General features: G+C 35.8%; 1 protein-coding gene across 1 annotated transcript in view; it reads left to right on the top strand.

The window, feature by feature from the left end:
• Positions 1 to 23,736, top strand: part of FBXL17 (F-box and leucine rich repeat protein 17) — a 270,391-nt gene that overhangs the window by 240,225 nt on the left and 6,430 nt on the right. The window contains exon 8 of the mRNA XM_084225368.1: positions 15,131 to 15,273. Coding sequence (XP_084081494.1) covers positions 15,131 to 15,273 — 143 coding nt within the window. The remainder of the gene's footprint in view (positions 1 to 15,130; positions 15,274 to 23,736) is intronic.

The following is a 23,736-nucleotide window of genomic DNA, read 5'->3' as shown; positions in this document are numbered from 1 at the left end:
GCCTGGTGTGCATATTCAACTGAATAGTAATAGTAGAGTTTCAGCAGCATAGAAATTAGTTACAAGTTTGAAAATAACTTACCAACATATTTCCTAAGTTGCCTTTATTAATGGATACAGTTGGAATTTTGTGATCCACATTGTTTAACAAGGACTGGCACCCTGTCACCAAGTCATTTATAATGGAATGTAGAGCAGTACAGTCCCTGTAAAAGCTGTCAGAAGACAAGGTAAATAGGAGTGAATGTATCTGCTGAGATCATGTATCTGTAAATTTCAGTTAGCAGTTAAGTTAGTTTTGCTTTCATGGTCACCAGTCTGCTAACACAACTGCTTAGCTTTCTGGATTATGAAACAGAAAATGATTCACCACTTTTTCTTCCTCATAAAATTCTAAAATTCATGCTGCTCAAAAGTATAAATAATATTGAAAGTAATTATTCTTCCGGCAGAAAGGAGCAAATTTGTTTCTTCAGCCTATGTGACTGCTTACACATCAAGAAAAGACTTTGAAACTGCTGCAGATGTGCTACAGATAAATGTTTGTCACTCTCTAACAAGATTCCATGTATACCATCTTCATTTGGATAATGTTTGACTGTTTGGATCCTTTTCATAAACTAAAATTTGCTTAATTTTTTACCTGACAGTAGAACAGACTGTGTTAGCATTTCCAGAAGGATTGTTTTTACAGAAAATAAAGCACTGTTTTGCTTTATTTGTACAGAAAAAAAAGTATTCATTTATCTGAGTGATTCCACTGCTGAAGGAAAGAACTGTTTCTGTGACAAAACTAAGGGTTTTCTGAAATACTCCAGTGTTGATCAAATAGATTTTTCATCAGACTGTTTTAGGCTGCAGGTTTTAAGCTTTATTAATGAGTAAAGGTACCAGAACCTGAAACTTCCAGTGGTTGTCTGACTTAAAATGTGTTAGTTTTTGTGACTCTCACTAGCATTAGGAAGAGGACTATCACTTAAGTTTGCAAGCATGAGTTCATTAAGTGTTTATAGATTAACACATGTGGTGTCATTTGTACAATTACAGGTAATTCAGACCCACAGTTTAGCAGGGGCCTTCTTCCTCACAAGAACACTCATAAGCATCGCTTATAATTTATGGCAAATATGTTTTTAACACTATTTTTAGACTGGCATAAAGAAAATGTAATACTTTGTGCATCAAAAATTGTTGCTGCCATGTGAGCACAAACTGTAATGAAAACAAATGGCAAATGCACAAATAGTCCTTCTAATAGAACTGTGTACTCCCAGTAAACAGCTTTGGTTGAGCTTATGCTTGGTCCACTGGTTATATCCCAATTCACAAGCAAACAGTGTCTTCTTCAGTATTAAGGCGTTCTGCTTTTTTGGGAAAGTAAACACCTGATTCAAAATTGGATAATTTTTTTATCTTCTAAAGTAATGTGGTCTGTATGCATGCCAATTCTTTATCTAGCCCATTAAAAGCTTCCTTATTACTTCATTATTTCTATTTTTCTTTTGCTCAAGGTGTCCTGAGCGAAGTTATTAGGTAAACTATTGCATTCTTACACAGCCATTCTTACACATTTTTTTCCCTATTAAAGGGAAAAAACTTCCATGTTTATTAAGGTGCTTATGTTACGAAGCCAAAAGGAAAATTAAAGCCCACTAAGCAACTTAGGTAAGCAGTTACTTTAGCGTGGTTGTGCATTTTTTATTGTGTTGAAACCATATTTATATTTTAAATTTGGCATTTCCTTAATGTGTAGTACTAATAATTAGACATGCTCTATTGGGCATAAATGCTCCTGTATTTTCTGATCCAGTTGGATTTTGTTAGAGAGAAAAGGTTCTACTGTACTAAACTGCTTTGCTGTAGAGTTCCCACAAAGTGGCCTTTATTTTTAAGGGAATGGATTAGATGCCTGGAGAAATACTTAATAAAAGAAGTATTTTTCAAGCCCTTAGGAACTAGCATATTTTGTTTGCATTTCACCATGCTAATTATTGTTTAAAGAGTTCCTTTGGTGAATACACTTGGCTCATTTTATGAAGTTTCGTTCTATTCATTATACAGGACAGCTAATTAAAGCTGGAGGTGTTATTGTTCTAGAGAGATTGTGTAACTATTCAACTACAAACATCTTGGAGATGCACTGTAGGTGTCAATATTTGACACCTTACTCTTTAAGGAATTACAGATAATTTATGGTTTTTCTCATCAAAACTCAGCTTTAGCTGTCACGGAGGAATAAACACAACTTAATTTAGATATTAAATAAGGAGGATCTTCAAAACAAGTTTTCTGAAAGTAGTTCCCTTGTTATTTTTCAAGCCAACTTGTGATGATTCACACTATGGAACCTTTTTAAATTATTTTCATTTCTACCTGTCAGCTGTGCTCACTCTCAGTATCCAGTTGTACTGATTTATATGAGCAACCTCAGTTACATTAGTCATAATGAAATTAATGGTGAGTTACATCACTTTTCTCTGACTGTGTTTTCCAAAGCAGAACAATGCAATGGCATCGGAATGTATTAAATGTTATGTTAACAGACACAGGATCCTGTGTTAAAGTTCATTTATGTTGAGCTGTGGATTGATACATGCTGACAAAACCAGGAAAATGCAGAATTGAGGCTGACAGTCTGTCCTTCCCTGATTGCATAGATTTGTTGCAGCACATGCTGTATGTAACTTCATGCTGTGATCTAAGACCTAAGCAACAATTGCTACAATAGGAAACAGTCAAAGCAGTCTGTCAGCCACTGCATCAAACCTTATTGTCCCTTTTGGATACCTTTTAGATCTCTAAAGTTACTTTCAGTAATATACTTTAACTCAGCAATTTTAAGAAAAACATTATATCAATTCCCAGCTTCAGTGAAATAAAACAAATACCTATGGATTATTTCTAAAAACACGTGTTTTAATCTATCTTTATTTTATTTTACTTTAAAAATCACATTGAGTTAACATCTTGGCAATAGCTTAAACTCTATTTTGGCAAATATCTTTGATATTTGGGATACTAGGGATAGCTGCACATCTGGAAGAGAACATGGACCTTGCATTAGCTTTGTGCCTTCTTCCATGGGTGTCCAGCCTTCTCTACATGTGAAGATTCATTTCTCCTTGACAAAATACAGTGTTTGCACTTCTGCTGATCGCTGCAAAGCCTTTAACAGCAAATGCTATTCCCAGAGCTGCCTTAAACACTCATCCACTAGTGTACTCAGGCATAATTAGATAAGAAGTCTGCATAAGCTTAAGGTTGTAAAATAAATGCTATCACTGTCTGTGCTCATTTCATCCTGGCTGTGTCCTAGCTTCATAACCCCTCCTGCTCAACTAGGTTTTCTCCCTTCAGCTGTGGAAACAGAAACATTGTTACCATTTTATGTTAACTGTGTGTCTTACTCTCGAACTAATTGCCTTCGGTGATAAGTGTCTTCAAAATTGTTGTTCCTGGAAGAGCTGTGTTGTCCCATAGCTCTCGCTGTCCATATGCTCTATCTTTTGAATCACAGAATTGTTTAGCTTGGGAAAAACCTTCAAGATCATTCACTCCAACCATTATGCCAACCATAAATTGCCAAGTCCAGCACTAATCCAAGTCCCTGAGCGCCACATCTACGTGTCTTTCAAATACCTCCAGGGATGATGACTCCACCAGGGCAGCCTTTCCTGGTAACTGACAATGCTTTTCGTGAAGAAAGTTTCCCAGGATCGAATCTATACTTCCCCTGTCTCAGCTTGAGGCTGTTTTATCTCATCCTGTTTCGGTTACTTGGGAGAAGAGGCTGATCTCCACCTGGCTTCAGCCTCCTCTCAGGGAATTGTAGAGAGCAGAAAAGCCTCCCCTGAGTTGTCTTTTCTCCAGGATAAACACCCTAGCTCCCTCAGCTGCTCCTCATCAGACTTGTGCTCCAGAACCTTTCCCACCTCCAGTGCCCTTCTCTGGACACCCTCCGGCACCTCAATGTCCTTCTTGTAGTGAGGGGCCCAAAGTGAACACAGAAGTCAAGGTGACACCTGACTAGCTCTACATCTTCAGTGAAGCTTTCTAAATGTAGCAGCCATATCAGTGTTAGTTACATAGGTAACAATTGGTTGTTGATGAAAGAGGGCAAAACTAATGTATGAAGACATTCTAAACAAAATTAAAGTACCTTAAATGTATGAAACAGCTGAAAGAGCAGCTTGGCTGGTGTACGTGGATTATTTTGTCAGAATGTTCTTTTTTCAGACTCCTTTTTTAATGCTATGGAAATGCCATAATGGTTAATCAGTCACATCACTAGGTAATATTGACTGTTGCTGCTATTTTTCAGATTGCTTTTCTAATGTAAGCCTAAGCATTTCTTCAGTATGCTATCGGCTAATTTTGGCTTTCCTACCACTGTCTGAAGTTGAATAATTTCTTCCTTCTCTTTATGGACTTCTCTTTGAAATAATAGCTTTCAAACTGTGGTCCTCAAGAATGCAGGAAGTAGCTGTTGGACTGGTATTAAATACACAGGTCTTTTGCAGAGAAATTTGGCAAGCAGCATATGTGATACTTTATCAGATATATATTGAGGGTTTGCATTGGTTTGTTTGTTCATATTTCTAGCAGTTCACTGCACAGCCAAAATGTTACGGATGTGCACATGGAAAGCATTCTGCTATGTTCAATGAAAACTTTTTTATTGTTATAATTTGTTTAGGAAAAAAAGAAAAATAGTTAAAGGGGAAACATAATGTGCCAGAGAATGATATTCCAGAGCTATAAAGAATTTTATATAAAGATGTTAATATTCTCTCTTATCAAATATTAATGTATTTATGTGGACTATACAAATATGTCTACATGTATGTATGTATGAATCTTTTTTGTTTCACTTTTTAAATTTTTGTTCTTTTGTCTTCTTTTCATATAACACATAAATGTGTTATATTTCATAAGATCACTTGCTTTCTGTTCTGCCTATCCCTTTCAAACATAGCTGCCTTTTGATAACATAATCCATAGTGTCTTGAAAAGCACAGTAATTTTTTCATTCTGTTCAGTGCTGTTCTGTCTAGCCCTTGCTCTGAGCTCCCAGGCGCACCACTATACAAGATTACACAACCCCCTAATCCTATTGCATGAATCCCAGTTTTCCAGTCTTCACTTACTATATTGCAAGAAGACTGAGTAAGGAGAGTGAGTCTGTCTGGGTTAGAGAAATAAATATGTGATTCTTATGAATAATAACCTGTACTCTTAAAGTAGAGAACAGTAAATACAGTATCAATATCTTAAATGGCATTGGGGATTTTTTTTCTGGGAGTTAAAAAGTACTGTATGGTCATTGAAATACATGAACAGCCTGCCTGGGGTAATGCCTCATGCTCTGTGGGGTTTTTTTGGGTGCATTGCCTGTTACATTTTGTGAAAGTATTGCCTTCTACTTTTTGTGTGTTCCGGTGAACAGTCAAATATCTAACCTCTTGTTGTGCAGAACAGTTGTACATCAGGAGTTATACAATGAAATTCTAAACTTTCAATAGCCATTTTCTTCCACTTTTAGGTTGTGTACATAAAATTCTATTTTTGTAAACAGTTTTTATCCTCTAGTAAGAATTTATTTGGCTCTTTTGTCTCAATTCGATTCAATTTTATGTACTAAAATTGTGTCTATTGTACTCTGCTTGCTGCTAAGCTTATCAAAAATTAGGAGTTGTTACACTGAATCATGATTTAAGTAGTTATTGTTCTACCATCAAACAGTGTGAAATTCTTTAGTGCGTGACAGAAGTAACATGCTGTCATGCATTAATTAGATGTTCTTCATCCTTCAGTCTTTTAATCTTTTTGATGTGTACCCTTTCAAATTGATGAATTTATGACTCCTCTTTAAAAAGGCAAAACGCATAATTCTGTTGCTCTTGAGCTTAGGACCTGTGTTTTCAACATTTTCTGTCTTTGGCAGAATGAGTACAGACCTCTGTCACAGATGTCATCCTTTGTCTCAGCAAGTATTTGCAGACCATCGGGCAGGCTTTTCAAAGTCACAATTTATTAATCAGAAGAATACAGTAGCTAGATTCCTTAGGAGAGAAAGACAAAGCTAAATGTACAAAAGGGTGTGTTCCCACATCATTTAGGATTACTTTCTGTCATTCTCCAAAGAGGCGCGCTCTAATCTTGCCTGATCTCACAATTGAACAGGCTAAACCGTTAAATTCCCTCTCTGGGAAAGCATCTTTAGTCTCTACCCCCTCTCTTACAATCCCATGTGACTAAGAGCTAAAGTAAAATTCTTCTTTTTTTTGACAAGCACCATCTCTACATCCTGAATTTTTATTTCTTCTGTGAAATTTGGACTTGACAAACTTAATTCATTCACCAGGATAGTCTGTTAGTAAGTGATTGTAATATTTTGAATTATGTAGGTGTATGTATTACATATGTGCAATGTACATATTATTGTCTAATAGCCTAAATTTGTATATAAGTTAATATATCTTTATTAAGTGTTGCAAAGTGATTTTTCTAGCTTCTGCCAGTTTATGATCTTAAACAGTTCCAGTAAAACATTAAGTGATCTCTCCATATTTGATGTTCTGCCTTTTGTGACGGTATCTATAGTTCCTGGAGTACTCTAAGGAGTGGATTTATAGAACAATTCGCAGAAGTTTAGGAGCACTGCATACACCAGTTATCCAATCAATTCAGAATTTCAAAACAGGTTGTTTCTTTCTTATTTCTCTAGGTTAATGCATTGCATGTACCTCAGATTATTCAGGTTTACAGATCTCACTTTTTGCTGTTCTTCAGTAGTGGCTTTTGTATCTGAATGCTACTAAGGTTCTGCATACAACAGCAGCTTGCTCTCAGAGGTTAGGTGTGTGTTGTTTAAATAAGCCCGAGCCACATTATTTGTTTTGAAAAGACAGTATTTAAATTTCCTTGTTTCTTATTAAAAGGATTCAGTTAATTTTTGGTGTCTTTGTTAACATGACAAAAAAAAAAGTTTTTGTCTATAGACTGGAAGTAATTTTAAGAGTCCATAGCACCTCAATACTTTCCTGATGCAAAAAAAGGGAAATTTACATATCTCTGTCCACAGAGTCAGTTGTCTCATGAGAGAAAGGCAATCAGATTGACAAGGCTTGGTTTGCACTTGCTACATCCGTGCTTCCTGTTCCCAGTCATCTTTCTGACCTTATGATGTGGCTTCCAGGAAAATTGGTGCCACGATTTTCTTGGGGATTGAAGCCAGGTTTACTGCCTTCCATTGAAAATCACAGACTATGTGTGTGGCAATGATGGAAATTACTTCAGTGTAAAATAATGCAAAGAAAATGAGTTATGTTTTAGTGACGGCAGGAAAGTGAAAATTGAGCTGGTATATAACAGCTTGGTCCATAGGGGCTATTTTAGCTTAAGACCTAGGGGTTCAAAGCAGCAACTCCAACCACTTTTGCAATCCATTTCTGAAATGGTTATTTTTTAATATTTTTATAAGACGTCTGCAGTCAGGACAGAAGTAAATATGCTGCATGCCTTTCAGTTTGTAGCACCAAGGTCTTTTTGCATCCTTGTTTTGAAGATTTGGGAGGGGGGGATGCTTTGTTTTTATTTGTTTTTTGCTGTTGGTATGCATTGAGTAAAAGATACTGAAATGGCTGAAAAGTCACAGAGCTTATGTTCAGGATTAATAGATTTAATTTAGACTGCAGATATATTTATGATTAATTCATTGTTGTCAATGTTGGATTTTTTCTTGAGAGACTTGTATAAAACACAACAAACCATTTGCTATGACTATCCATAGGTTAGCTTTGTTCTTAGTATGGACTTTTGGGGAAACAGGTGTTTAATAGTTGTAACATTTAAGGTAATTTTGTAAGATCATTCTTTTCTGAATTTTCAATTTAATTTCTAGTTTAGGGCAAAGCTTTGCTTACATTGTAGGGAACAAGTAGTAAACTTAGTACAAATGTTTATGATTTGTACATACTTTTAGTTGTATCAAATAGCCAAGATAAAGAAGAAGTCAAGCAATAAGATAAATTTTACTTGGGAAGTGATAGACCCTAAAGTTCCATGTGTTTCATGAATGAAAGCTGGTTAGTTGGTTAGTTAGTGACTTTCTTTGTATCAGTTAATTAAGTTTGCATTGAGTACAGTATACTGTACCAACTTAATGGTAACCATGTTACCACAGTCAGATCATAGCCAAGTAACTCTACACCATTTCTTTTTGTGACTCTGAAAGAAAAAATATTTACCTTTGTTAAATGTATTTTATATAAAATATATAAAGTAAAATACTTTTTCTGCATGAGATGTGTGTCTGTCATCTTTCCTCTGACATGAGGTCTTTTTAGTCCTTGAGACTTTCTTCCTCCAGGCATTTTCCTTGTGGTTCTTTAGGTAACAAATAGGTTAAATGATGAGATTGTGTTTTCAAAACTTAAACCAGAAATATATAAATTTATGTCTTACCATTTCCAAACAGCTTCTTTTTTTTTTAACTTGCAGTAGTATCACTACTTGAGTGGTTTTCCACCATACTCCCAAATTAAGGTCAAAATATTGTTTCAGAGAGAAGAGATTTAACGAGATTTTCTAAACTCTTAGAGAAAAAAGGGGTTGCTCAAAGACTACAGTCTGTCTCCTTTTCATTTCCTCAAGGCCTCTGGGTAGATTGGTTTCCTGTTGTGGTCATGCCATTCTATCTTTCTTCATTTTGTTGCAGTCCCATTCTTCATTCTCAAGAAATGTTGCCCAAGCGACTTAGGCACAAAGGTTCAACAAAGGCAAAATTATCACAGGAGACCTCAAGCAGCCTGAGGCAAATGAAGACAGTATGGAAAAAACTAAATACACTGTGTTAAAATGCAGGTTGGCCATGCTGAGAAGTGATACAGCAGTCCACTGGGAAAACTTGTGAGGCTGGGCAACTTTGCTTCTAAGTGTCTCTAGGATTTACAAAAGATGAAATATTTACTTGTTCCTATACCTTTCTGGGCACTGCGTTTTGTGAGCACTTGCTATAAATATTAAAATACCAGTAGTTTAAAATATTTTTAAATGACCACTGACCAATCTACCTTTTGCATCACTTCTGTACCATAGGGAAAGGATTTGCTTGATCCCCTATATGTCTATTACATGGATGTACTGTGTGGGAATTTAGTTCGGGAAAAAGATTGACATTTGATTATGAGAGCAATGAAGTTCAGGGCTGCGTCCTCTGTCTTTGTTTTCACTTTAATTTCAAGGGAACTGCAATGAAAACCAGGAGTGTACTTAAGTGCATGACTGTAAATTGAATTGGCTGAGATTCCTGGTAGAAGGACAGTTTTTGTACAGATTCTGTATGTGTTGCTTTGCTATTTCCTGGTGGCACTGAAACGTAGCTGTTATGAAAGGTCTTGATTGTAAAGGAATTAAAAACTATGTCATACTACCTGTCAATTGGATGTGCAAAAGCCTGGGCAGAATTAGAGTTTTTACTAGGAAACCAGCACAAAGTGGAATTTTGGACTGATACATTCATGGTAGCCTTTATTTGCTACAAGATGAACTACAGTGCTTGATGCATGATTTGTGTCAGGATATGATGAACAAACATTCATTTAATCATCAAAATACCCTTAAAAATTCAAAACTGAAATAAATGAATTGCATAAAAAGTTGTATCACTCACTGAGTCTTTCATTTGAGGCATAAGCAATATGAATTGTGAGCTGTGATTCCTCTGCTGGGTGAGCAAGGTAGCAAAGCAGTGATTTCTTCTACTGCTGTGCATGGTTGCAGCTAAACACCTTTTGACACATGGAAATGGAAATGGGCATGTACTGCCTTTCTGCACATAGCAGATTAGCTAAACTGCAGGATTTAGTAATTTGCATGGCAGACAACTGCCAACCTCATCAGTGCAGGGACTAAACACACACAGTTAGTATCGTGGGCAAAATGATGGAGCTTTTTCTCATGGCATCAAGATTTGCTCTGGAGAATAAAATTCTGTTGGCCTAATTGAAGTTTTTATAGGCAAGCATTTCCAAAGAAAAGCCTTTTCTATATATAAGCAATATTTAAGCAATACTGTAAGGAGTGTTATTCATATATAACTGAAGGTATCCATTTGTAAATGTAATAATATTAAAATCAGATGGCAGTATATTGTTTATATTCAACAGTATTTGACAGATTGCAAGTGTTTGTGTCTAACTGCATGCTAATTTTTAAGTTCTTTACCACAAATCACTTTAAATGAAATATCAAAATACTTTTGGTGATTGTTAAAACTTCAGTGCATTCAGATGTTTATAGTTTACCTGGATGATTTTCATCTTTCTCTTTTGTTTCTAATTCAATAGAGCAACATAAATAAAAGATAGAAAAGATTTTTTAGGTTGCCTATTTTTGGTCTACTTTGTAGAATATTTTCTTCTCTCTCCAGGGCTTTGTCCATTCATATTTTAAATAACTCAGGCAAATGAGAGTAACTCTGTAATGCCAAAACCAGCAAAAGATTATTTCAAAATCCACTAAGCTGATCTGTTTCACCATATTTTTAACACCTGAATATATTGGTTTCTTTGCTAATTTTATTTTTATTGCATCATCTTATTGTAGTTTTAAGTCTCATAAACTTATAATGTTTCTTTATAAATTAGGCTCCCCAGGAGTTAGTAGATAACTGTCAAAGCCACCTTAATAGCTTTTTGGCTATAAAATAAATTAAAATATAATAAAGTATGTTCTTTTGTATGATCTATGTTTTATGTAGGTGTTAATAGAGAAATATTAATTATATTTGTATATTACATAATGTTTACATATAAAAATAAAAATATAATGGAAAGTTCTGTAAGAAGACTGCTTCTTGGTAATCCTTGGTTGACTGATTGATTTCTCCTCTGTCTAAAACCCTTAGAGAGATTGGAAATTTTGAATTCTAATTCTTGCACATTTAAGTGCTTTTGACATTAATGAAAAAAAAGAAAGAAAGAAATGCAAAAATGATTTTTGCATGAATTCATATGTGTCTATAATGCCATGGTGTAAGGATGATATCAGTCATAATTAATTTTTAAAAGCTTTTTTGTCCAGGCTTCACTGAAGGCTGACCAAATGCAGTGCCTTGTACATTTGCATTTTAGGTAATAACAGGAAGAAAACAGAAACACAGTTAAGCCTTACAGGGGTTTATTTTCAGTTAAATTGAAATTAAACTTATTGATTAAGGAAGCACTCTACAGGGTAGTAGGTGCATGTCATTAAAAAATATTTTTTATTGAACATAATTGTGTTCAATACACCAGATTTCCAAACAGTTGATTTTGGTAATATTATGCAAAACCTGGGGTGTTTGTTTCTAGACACAAAAGCTACTTCAAATTAAATTAAGAGTAGGCCAAATATCAGTTGCTTATAGCAAAGATATTTTTATTTTTCTGTTATAGCAATCTTAGACTTGAATCTAACACATAGCTGCTGGATTCACAGGTTATGCACAGCTGAACAGAGACCTTCCCTCTGACACACATTTCTGTCTGTAGAAGCAGATGCATTTGTATGTGTCAGTTTAATTTAATCAGTTTAAAATGAAGTGAGGTTAAATTACAATTTTCTCTTAGTAGTAGTGCACTATGGATGGAATTTGTCTGGTTTTCTCAGCTATTCCAGCTGATCATCCAAAATATGTTTCCCTTTTCAACAAACCTGTCCTTTCAACTTCAATAGCCAAGTACCATTACAACCAAAAAAAGTTTTGCTTGATGCAGCTCAAGGCTGTAGGGATGATTTTCCAATTCCAGTTGGAGACATTACACTTTATCTTCTGCAGAGTAGGAGCTGTACATCAGTTGATTTCCACAAACCTAGCACTGGAAAAAGAAATATGGTATGTTGCTTTCGCCAAAATAAATGGGACTATAAAAAGGAGAAAATAATTGGATGTCTTGTTAAATATTCAAAAAAAACCCAAAAAGAGAGAGGTTCATATGTCAAAGCTTACATCTTCAAACTACTCGGGGTATTTTTGTGTATCCTTCTCTGCTTAATTTCAGTGTGTCAGGTTCTTCCTTTTGATCGCTGACCATGTTTTTAAGCCCGGCTTGTCATTAGTGTTGAAACACACTTTTGGCTATTCACTGCTGATTGTGCTACAACTTCTCAAGTCACAGAATTCAAACTTAATTTCGGAAGGGTTTTGCTGCATGTTTCCTCATTAAATTACTGCCAAGCTTTTGAAGAATAGCAGTGTATTCTGATTATTGTGGGCCAGTGCACAGAGGAAGAAAAGCTGTTGAGCAATGCAAACATTTTGTAAGCTAAAACTTGTGGCTTAAAGTGTTTTGCTCCCACAAGCAAGAGACGTGTAAAAGTAAAAGAACTGAAGGATGAAATAGCCAAGCTCCTTGCTGCACTGTGTAATCCTTCACGTAAACCTGCCTGATTCCACAGGATTGCCTTGCAGAAATATTTCAAAAAACCGTTTCAGGGAAGATCAGAAAAATATTAACTGATAAATCTGGTGTCTGTGTAAGGTGAGTTAATTATTTTATGGAATGCAGTTAAGTGAACATGTGAATAAATGCAACATATCCAGGAAGAGTTGACGCAGCTGTTAAGAGAGGTTGTACTTCAGTACTTTGGAGAATCAGGAAGCAATAAAGAAGACCTGGTTGATACAGTCTGTTGGGATTTCCAAGGAGCATTTCCCACAGATGTTTGAAAGAGGAAAGAATCCTGAACTGCAGGATTCCTTGCCACAGCATGTTATGGATGTTGTGTTCTGTGGGCCAAAAGACTGATCAGATGAATTTATGAGAGTACAGAGGCATAAGCCCCAGTTTCGAAAATTCCTGGCCACAATTTTCATATGAGGAAAGTGTTCTGGAAAAGTATTGTTCCATTTTCACTGGTTCTCATGGCCTTTTTTCTCTCCCACTGCTGAATGCTGATAGAAACTGCATAGTGTGTCTTTTCTCTAACCCAGAGTGTACTTGTAAGGGTGCAGTTCCACACATGGAAATTTCCAGAAAATATGGTCACTGGAGTTTTCAAATGGCATACTTTCTGTGTTTGATAGATGAGCTGTAGTAGTATATGACTTCAGTATGACATATAACTTCATATAACACTCTTGTCAAAATATTTGGTTTTCCAGAGAGATGTTTGCTGATTTAATCTGGGAACAGATTTTGCCAGTGAGTTCTAATGGTCTTTAGTGGCACTTCCATGAAAGTATTCTCTGTTGATTTTCTTCTCTTTGTCAGTTTTACATGAAGAACTGAAAGTAGCAAAATATGGTTGTAATTTTGTGAACAGTGGCAAAATATTCAAGTGAACTTACATTATTCTAATGTAGTGGAAGGCTTTCAGTATTTTTGCACTACTTCAAGTCTATAACATTTTGTGTGGAGGTACAATAATCTATAATTGCTACAGTTTTTCCTATTGAAAAATGTATTCAGAAAGTTTCTGACTATGCATACTCTTTATTATAGTGATATTTTAAAAGATGCCTAAAAAAAAGTACGAAGTTTATTTTCTGCTATGTATGTATTTATATTTTGCAAAATTAGGACTTCTTTTCAAGAGATGCGCTGGAAAGAGACCAGGAAATTGGTATTGTCCTACAAATATCAGTGAAATTGTAAAGAAACTACGTAGGTGCTTTTATCATGCATTCAATATGTCAGTAACAAGATTCAGTTAATATTTTGGAAAACTGCTGCAAGAAAGAAATTATGCACTACTTCCCCTTCCACAGCTTCTGAGAATGTTTCTGGCGTCTTTTGGCTCATTTTGTTTGCTAATCAAGCCCACATAGATATTTATAAATAATCCAAATACCCTCACTGCTGCAGCAATGCAGTTCTTTGCAGAACCACTGGAAGGTGAGGTGGGTTCTTTTTCTCTTCTTCTAGATTTCATTTACATGCTGATTAGCTGAGATTGATATCTTGTATATCAAGAGCTACCAGCTCTTTGAAATTCCTCTTTTTTTTTTTTTTTCTTCTCCTGACATTTAGGAGTGTAGCAGGAACAGAACAGCCCCATAACTGCTGAAAAATCAACTCTTTAAAGATACATGCGTTACTTGGAATAAGTCACTCCTTCATCTTTCTTTTCAACAGCTGCCTTATAACTGGAGTTAAAAACTGTGTGAACATCCTACCCCTTGATTATATGCAGGTGGCTGACTTCTACACCAGAAACCTTGGCCTTTTTTCTTAGACTGAGATTTTAGCTGCTAAAATTTCTGTTAATAAATCCCAGCTTGACTTCCTGAGTCCATATTTCTGAAAAGTGCTACAGTCCATGGCGACCAGGGTGCCAGTGATTTTTATCTTTTGTGTCATTGTCATGTCATGACAAAACCTTCCCAGCCGGTTCAGATCCCTTGTCGTTTCTCCTACATACCTTTTTTCAGCCCATTCAGAACTTCCAGATCCTCTTTCTTTTCCTCTAATAAAGGTTCAAATTTTTCTTTTAATTCCTTATGACTTTTTTAACTCTTTATTTTTTTACTGGAAAAGTGTTTGCGAAGAAAAAGTGACAGTGAAACACACCATTGTTCTTACATCACCAAAATGAACAACAAGAAAAAATTGAATTTTAGAAATATAATTATAGAATGTATGGCATGAGATTTCCTGCAGGGTTTTCTAAAACTATGTCTTATGGACTTACAAAATGTCCTGTCCTCAGTGCTGTCTTTGTCGTATTATTTTCCTGGGGGGAAAAAAGTATTAGTAGTATAAAGCCAGTTATTTTCTCTGAAAAGTGAGATACAATTTTTTTTTTTTGCATTTATTTCAGTTTTATTAATTGATGCTTGCTTCTTCTGGAAAAAAGAAAAGAATTCTTACAGAATATGTCTGCTAATTGGTCTGTTTATCTTGATTGGTAGAAAAATATATAGGAAAATATATTTATCTGTGTGTTTGTGCCTGTTTGCACATGTATGTACTTCCAATTTGAAGAGACAGCTTTTATATTGTTGAGAATTATGAAAAATAATGTCATTTACAAAGTACATGGGAACTGCTTCTCAAAACTCAATTTCAGCATTATTCAGTGTGTGCATGGAGCTGGGGTTGCCATCTGCAGAGCTGTGTATTTCATGCCTTTCATGTCTTTCCAGCTCTGATAGCCATTGGGAGGTACAGCATGACAATAGAGACGGTGGATGTTGGATGGTGCAAAGAGATCACGGACCGTGGAGCCACCCAGATTGCTCAGCGCAGCAAATCCCTCCGATACTTGGGACTGATGAGGTGTGATCAGGTAAGGAGCCTTTTCCTGAGCTGGTGCCTGATTCTGAGTGTGATAGTGTTCCTGTGTGTGTGAGGGAGGCAGCAGCATTTATGTTTTTCTGAAGAAAAATGTTCAGTATTCACTACTCTAGCAACTGTTCTGGTGTGCTGTGTTCACATAGGCAGCTCAAAAGGCACACAGAGGACTAGAAGGAGCATGGTAAATGTTTGCTGATGTAGATTTTCAAAATGCGTCTGTAGGTTAAACTCGCAGCCTAAGGTGCTCACAAGTTTTTTGTAAAATCTGCCCTCTGACAGTTTTGAATACTTTTGTCTGAAAGTGGCTGGCATGTTATGTTATAACTGTGACAGACTACTTTGTTTCTTAAAAAGAAAGGAAAAAAAATCTTTAGTGTAATTTCAAGAGTGATATAGCAATTTTCTATATGTCTGCGCTCTTGATCATATATCATAGTTTTGAAAACGGAAGGAAAAAGATTTGAATAAAATCGAAATGCTGAAAAGAGAAAAAAATACTGAGTTTCTTACTATGTAGCTTTATACTTGGAAAATAGTAAGGATGTCTATAAGTTTCAGCACTTTATCATTAGAGGAAAAAAGGAGAAGGCAGTCCATCTCCACTTCACCCTGTATATAGCCTTCAGAAATCACGTTCCTGTTTAGAAGAGAGATCAAGAGTCCCGAGAACACAGCAGAAATACCTAAAAGAAAAATCATTGGAGGTCCAGAGACTCTGACCTTAAGTCTTCACATAACCCTGCAGGGATTGTTTCTTTTCCAGCCATCATTAACAAAATGTCTGGCTTGTGATGCCCATCGTAAGCATCTCTCAGGCTTGTGGATTTCTGATTGGATACTCTCTATGGAAAAACAGGTTTTAGTCTATGAAACTTCATGCTCCAAACCATTACCTTGCATCCTTCACAGTGCACTATAAAAGACAGTGACAAAACACAGTATTTCAAATGGGAAGGAATAGTAATGTCCAGGTCAGTGATAAAATTAGAAATAGCATTTTGCAAAGCCAGCCTCAGGCAGTTTCCAGTTTGCAAGGAGGTTGAGCACTTTGGAAGAATTGCTCTGTCTATCAAAGCTGAGTCCACTTAATCTCCTAAACATTAGTATTTTATAAGAGCCAACAGACAAAAAGAGTGTGTGAATCTCTTTGATGGATTGTGCTAAGATTATGTACTTAGAGAATGTTAAAAGGGTAACTTGACCTTGGGAATTAGGCCTGACCCAGAATCATCTAACCACTTCTGCACATGTGTTTATTTTGTGAATTTAGCTAATGTTGAACAATCAACAAGGATCTAATAAGTGCAATACTTTTATCCTGTCTTTAACTGCTATAGAAAATCAATGATCTTGATGTTGAAATGAAGCTTTATGGCCTCATAAGTTAAACTATATGTGATTTTCATAGACGTTGTACTACAGTCTGTATTACTTTAGTTGCTGGTAAACACTTTTCTCGTTTTTTAGAGGAGTATACAACATCTTTTGTGTTAAAAAAAGTCAACTGCTAAAAGGAAAAAAAAAATTCTTAAGAAAACTTCAGGGAAGATATAAAAGCTCTGTTGACTGTGTGCCTTGTGAGTGTGTAGGTGAATCTGCAAGTATCCAAAGTAAGGTAGATAAAAGATGTTAAGAAATTCATAAACACTGTTACAGCAAACAGTGTAGTAGTGGGACTACCACTGGGAATTATTTTCTTGTTTGCAAAGCCTTGATGGGAAGAATAGCTCCACAGACAGAATGAAGTATCCTTGACTTAAGGGATTTTTGGCAGCTAGAAGATGCCAACTCCCTTTTTCCACTGCAAATGAACAGAGAAATTACTGAACAAAATTGCGTTCTCAACTGTCTCTCCCCAGTATCATGCAGAACTAATTTTTTCCAGTGGCTGCTCTATTAAATTAAAAATGTCAGTGTCCAGCACATCATTAAAGAGAATTCCTGGCGGGGGAGGGGGTGGCAGAAGGGTTTATTTACACTCCCGGTTGGCCAAAATTCTTGTCTTTGTACTGTTGTCAGCTTGCAGTGAAGAGAAGGTTTGAAGATTTGTCCCATCTATCCAGGCTTCCTTCTCTGAGGGACTGAGTGTTATGCTCATACCAGGTAGCTTTTATGCCTTTCTAAGAATTCCCAGGCATTTGGAAGTGAAGTACTTAAACACAGTTACAAAAGGAACATATGTAAGTAGACTTCAAATGAGTACCACTAAAACACTCTTTATGAGCCAGGCTTTTTGGAATTTCTTTGATATGCACTTGACATAAATTAGAGGCATCAAGGGTCCTCCCCAGAAAGATCAAGAGAGGCTGTGAGCCTGGGTAAAGGCAGTCTCTGTTTTATGCCATTGATTATCCAAGTGCCTCCAGGCAATGTGTTTCAGTAGATGCAAAGCATTATTGATCCACACCATGCAAATAATCAAATTATTCATTTTTCATCAAACTGCTATTGCCATGACCTTTCTTTTTATCATTTTTCCTACCATCTTACATGCACACCAGAGGAGTAATACGGTCTTTGCCTTAAAATAGATTACATTGTGTTGAGAAATATCATTAAAAAATGCTGACTTTACTACGAGGTCATCATAATGAGAGCATATATTTCAGTTGGAACTTTTCTGTATCAGATGAGATACATCTGAGAGACTATCATCCAGACCTCCTGAAGTGTGAAAGTGATCTAGGGTAGACTCTAACTGTTTTTAAATACCTACATTCTGGACAACAGAATTCCCCATTTGTCTGCATACCAACATGAACAGGTACTTGAAGCAGCTAGGCCCCTTCTCCCTTCTTATCTCTCTCACAGGACCGGGTATCAACTGTGTAAATAAATTTTTGTGTACATGTGTATGTGTGCATCTGTGCAGGCACCAGGCAGCGCTCAGGACTGTACAAGTCATGTGTTCCATAGAAAGAAAATGTTGCTATTCTGAGTCTCCATTTCTTTTGAAAGCAGTAACAGATAAAATCAGTAGTTATGTAAGGCCTAAGCAGGACATTTTGGAGGTTTGTAATTGGAAAAGGCATGAAAGAGAAGGCATTTCTGTTTTGCATTCCGGTGTTCTGCCTGTGTTTGCGCCGTGCCGTGCTTCCAGGGGCAGCGCGCCAGGCTTTGTTCCTTCTTGTCAGCTCTTCACAGTGCTCTGAGAGCAGGGTGCAACCACAAACTCCCCGTTCCTCTGCACAGGGGAGTGCTGTGCTGCTGGGGGCTGCAGCCCCAGGTTGTGTGTTAGAGCTTGGTGTGGCTGTGTGGGGACACACGGCGCGTTGGTGCTGCTCGGGAGCCCAGCAGCGCTTGGTTTGTCACCCCGGAAAACACCAAGAAAAGCACAACAAGGAGTTATATTAAATTCACTTCAGGTAAGTTCCCCACAGCAGAATGAAAATGTAACTGCTCGTTCTTCCAGCCAAATTTTAACTGTAGCTCTGTATTTTTTATCACAGCTTAGGAAAGGGGATATTTTAAAGTTAATTAAACCTTTCCTTTAATTACTTTAAGTATCTTGAGAAAGGTGTGGGCAGTTACAGGATGCTTTCTTTCCTCCCACAAACACTGACATCAGAATTCCCAAGAGTTTTTCTTGCATCCTAAGGGCATCAAATGATGCCTGCATCAAAATAACAGATTTAAATGCATATTTCAAGTTTTTCTTTCTGAACACAGTACAGAAAGACATTCCTATCATTAAACTGACCTAGATCCTATTTACTTCTTCTAGTTAATTAATTAATTAATTAGGTATATTTTGTATTTCATATTTTAAAAAATGGAGGAAAAAGGGTGATGTTCTCCATACTATTTATTTCTAGAAATCATTTGAAAGATGTCTTTATAGCACTTCTTTCTTGTGTTCTCACAAGAAGTGAAACAGATTTAAATAGTGGCAGCTTGAAATCTTTACCCTTGGAGAAAATGGCTGGGTATCAACTAGGAAATAGGGACTAAAAATTTGTTGTTTCTTTTTTTTTTCCCTGGGTGATAGCTTGACTGGTTGAACAATGTGTCACAATAATCTTCCTGCAACTTTTCTTACACACAATTTTCATATTTCAAGGTCCTTTCCTACAACTGTGGTGCAATTTGTAGTGGTTATCAGCAGTGCTCCCACGTAAATGCAGGAGACATTTCTTGGGAAAATAGGCAGAAAAATGATACTGAAAAACAGAGGCCACAAAATTCAATATTCACCACTATGTGTGAATGAAATGAAATGAATTGAAATGAAATGAAATGAAGAGAGTCCCACAAAGTTGGCTGTGAAAAGATACACAACTTAGTTAATAAATCATGTTGGCCCTTATTCCTTGCTCTTTTTTTTCCTTGCTTTTTTTCTTTCCATTTTTTGAGATGAATTTCTCAGAAAAGACATGGTTGCTTTTCATGAAAATACTTCTGAAAGCCTGTAGCTTATTCCAGATGACTTTCTCAGATAAATTGTAGCATATATTTCCTATTCTAGTTTTGCTGAGATATTAGAGCACAGAAGTTGGTGGTCAGTACAACTGACAAAATGACAAACTATTTTACGTTCCCAGAGGAAGAAAGATAGATGATCCCTAAAAATAAAAAATGGTCAGTTAAGAAATCATTTGCATCTTAAGTAAGAATAAGATTTTTAGACTATATGTGGAGTTTTAATATAATTTATCACTTTGTCCTTCTACAAAACCTGTTTTACAAATATTTGTAAATACATATTCAGTGAAGACCACAAATCATTAGCAGAGTTTGGAATGCAGCTCCTGTTGTTTTACCCATCACTCACAAGCTTTTAATTTACACAGCTAGTCTGCAACTGAAGGTAAGTGAAAAAGAGCATTAGCTCTTTTATATATCCTAGGTTCTAGAGATACATCTTTCAATTTCCAATATATTTTAGAGCTTAACTGTTCTTAATCAATGGCAGAATAGTGAGAATACAGAGCCATGGCTTGTTTTAATGTAATTATCACAGCAATTTGCCTTCCACTTTCAGAAAATGCTATCATTAGCCTGATCAGAAAACCTTCCAAATTGCTACCATTTCTTCTTTTATATTACAAGGCGTTCATTTTGAGATTTGAAATTATGGTTTTGTGATTTGAAGAGGAATGAAAATATCCAATCCTTCTCTTTAAGAAAAATTCTGTAGCCCTTTTTTTCTCTTAAATTACTATAATTTGTTCAAGTACGTTGCTGCATATTAAAAAGGAATTGCTGTATTTTTTAAAGTTTCATATGTATAATGTAGGAGCGGCAATTGATACATCTCTCTATGAATAATGAAGATTTTAGATTCATGAGATCTGTGCATCTCATTAGAAGGAAACCACAGCTATCCCACAACAAAAGGATAGCATTTATTTCACTTTGGTTTTCAATATAACAATTTTAAAAGTCTGAACAATACTAATTTTGGCTTTTTCCCCCTAGCTAACTAGGATAACAGATCCATTATGTCTGTAAACGAAAGCATCTGCTAAAACACACACAAAAAGAAAGGGTTTTTACACAAGCTAAAGCTTGTGCTCTTCTAGTTTAACTGTTTCTTTGCTAAAAGATTTTTATTCTCCAAGCTGATACTTCTGCAGCAGTTCCATGGCACTGGGCTGAAAATGGAATTTTCCAGAGTTAATGAAATTGTCCTTGTTTCTAAACACCTAAACCTTGTTTCTAAACCCACCTGAACCATGTCATTCTCTAAGAGAAAGATGGACCCTCAGGTGATGATCAACAGTTCAAAATCATGATAAGGCTAGCTATTATGGAAGAATTCAATGTGACCTGGTCAGCATTTTTATGAATAAAAAAATTTAAAAGGGAGAAATTTATTTAGGAGCATTGCTCCCTGGAACTTCCAGTTATTTTTGCCAGCTGGCAACTTTTGAGAAAGACTTCTCTCTTAGTTTTACATGCCATCATTTTGACAGGTATTACAGTAATGTGCTCAAATTATTGTTAATGTAGTCAAATAGGAAAGAAAATATTCAGTGTTATTAATTCAAAAGGCAGAAAGTAATCTGAAAGAATATTTATCACTATATAAATTACTACTGTCATTTCACTGCATCTGGGTCTTTATTAACTGCAATTTTTAGAAGAAAAAAAGTTTTTGAAATGTGTGTAATACTGGTAATATTTTTACCTGGAAATATTCTATAGGTGGAGTCTCGAAGTTCATCTGACGAAATGGGCAGAATTAGCAAACCAAATAACCTGCCAACCTGAAGGGCTCCATTAAAATGGTTTCTCAGCTTTAATAGAAAATAAATCCTCACAATAAGCAAAGAGAATTGAGTGAAACCTCTGTTTCTTACACAACTTCAATAAAAAATAGTGTGTTGTAGAAAACTCTGCATCCTCGCAGAGATCTGAAATTGGTGTTGCTAGTTTGCAGTAGACTGGGAGTTTGAGGCAATAGCATTCACATGAGAAAACAGCCACAACAATGAATTTCATTCCTTTCAGGTGAGATTTAAACAAGAACTGTAAAGCAGACACACACCACAAGAAACCTTGCCACACTTTCTGAAATCCTTCCAGAAGTGCTACCAAGGAATATTAGAAGACTTGTGCATTCCATTTATTTCAATTCACACAGCAGAAAAGATTGCAGATATTTTTGTTTACCTACTCCTTTACCTTTACAAATATAAATGGGTAATTAATTGCTAGGATTTAACACAATTTAGTTGCCAAATGTCATGATAATAATAGCACTGTACAGACTGTACTTGCTGATTTCATTATTTATACGTCTACAAATGCAGTGTTTGTGTGTGTGTGTGCATATGTGATTGTTTTTCTTCCTTTTCTTCAATAACAGCATCCTCTAAGTCAAAATACATTCTAAAGTCATAAGGGACTTTATTTGGACTATAGGATATTGTGCTAATATTGGTAGTGCTGTTATTTTGTTAAAGTCCTAAACAAGGGTTCTGCCCCTGGGCATAAGGGCAACTGAAACTCTGTGGAATATGTCTGCCTTAGCTGATCAACTGCACTTCACACAAAACGTTTCCAGAAATCTTTAATTTTGTTATGGCTACAGGCAACAGTTATAATTGGGCCACCTGAGAATATAATTCATTCAACTATTAGCAGAAAAAAAAAATCAAAGTACACTTTTTATAAGACACTCACTTGAGGGAGCAGAATACAACCTAGAGAAGAGAAGAGAAAGGCTGTGTGAAAATGTTTTGCTTATAGCTCTAAGTATGTATATATTGGATTTTTTGTAAAACATTAGAGAAATAGGAACATAAAGTTTTTCATATCCATCATTATGGATACACACAATGACTATAAAGTCATTTCTTGAACCATTGCATACAAATTTGGCTTTCATGCAATACTTCTCTATGTGTATTGGGACAGAAGTGCGCACAAATTCCAGTAGCCCTAATACTGAAATACCACTCCATAAGTAAAATGCCAACAATATTGTAAGAAAGCCCTTTGGAGACAAATCCATTTGCATTTCTTCTGTGTGAAGTTGATTTTGTGCATGTTTGTATGTAGAAATGCTATGATAATACTTGTGCCATTTTTCTAACCTAACTGTCTGTGTGGCAACCCTCAAAATCTTTTGATCTGAATGCTATGTCTCACCTGCTAATATTTCCCTAAAATTCTTAGCAAGTACTAGATTTCTAAGATTAAGCTAGCAGTTCTATGTATTATTAATACCTTTCTGTGCAGATACTGCTGACTCAGGATATTATAAGTTGGTCTATTATTTTTTTATTAATGACTGATCTATAAAGTTGAGTAACTGTAGATACCAACCTGTGTTGTCCTCAGAAATCAGCCTTCCAAGGGCTATGTTAGATACTATGCAGAAATTATTTTATCTGTCATCCCTGAATGATGGTCTGAGGGACACAAGCAGGTGTTTGTACAAAGTTCTAGTAATGCACATTTGCACTAATCCAGTTTTGCAAGCTTTAGCTTTTTTATTTATATAACTGCTTATTGGCTTCAGTTATTAACTTGGAATGGAGATAACTTTTTCTTTTCAATTATCAAGTGAGTTGGTCATTAAACTGAAGTCATTAAGATGTGAAGATTTTTAGGTTTTGTTGTTGAAAAAGACCGATCAGACTCTTTAGATTAATGCTGAATACTCATATACTGTGTAGAGTTGCATAAAACTTGCTGTTCAAGTGATGGCTGTACTCTTGCTTTTCAGTATTGCTCTAGATAACACAGACATTCTTGGCACATTTTAATAGCTTTAGAGTCTGATCGTGATGCACTTGTAGGAGGAGTTTTGGAGATAAGTACAAAATCTTACAATTCTTGGCAATTTAGTGAAAGAGTATGCAATGCCAGAGAAAATTTCCAGAACATTATATCGACTAAAGACAAGCTAAGGAAAAGTAACTGGGAAAGCCCTGTTTAGGAAAAGCCCCTATACCTCTGTTTCTGTTCCTGAGCAGTGAATGAAGGTGTCAGTCTCATTAAAAAG

This window comes from Fringilla coelebs (assembly GCF_963513975.1).
Source record: "Fringilla coelebs genome assembly, chromosome: Z".
NCBI lineage: Eukaryota > Metazoa > Chordata > Aves > Passeriformes > Fringillidae > Fringilla > Fringilla coelebs.
The sequence above is the reverse complement of the archived record's forward strand: the minus strand, read 5'-3'. Positions and strand labels throughout refer to the sequence as shown.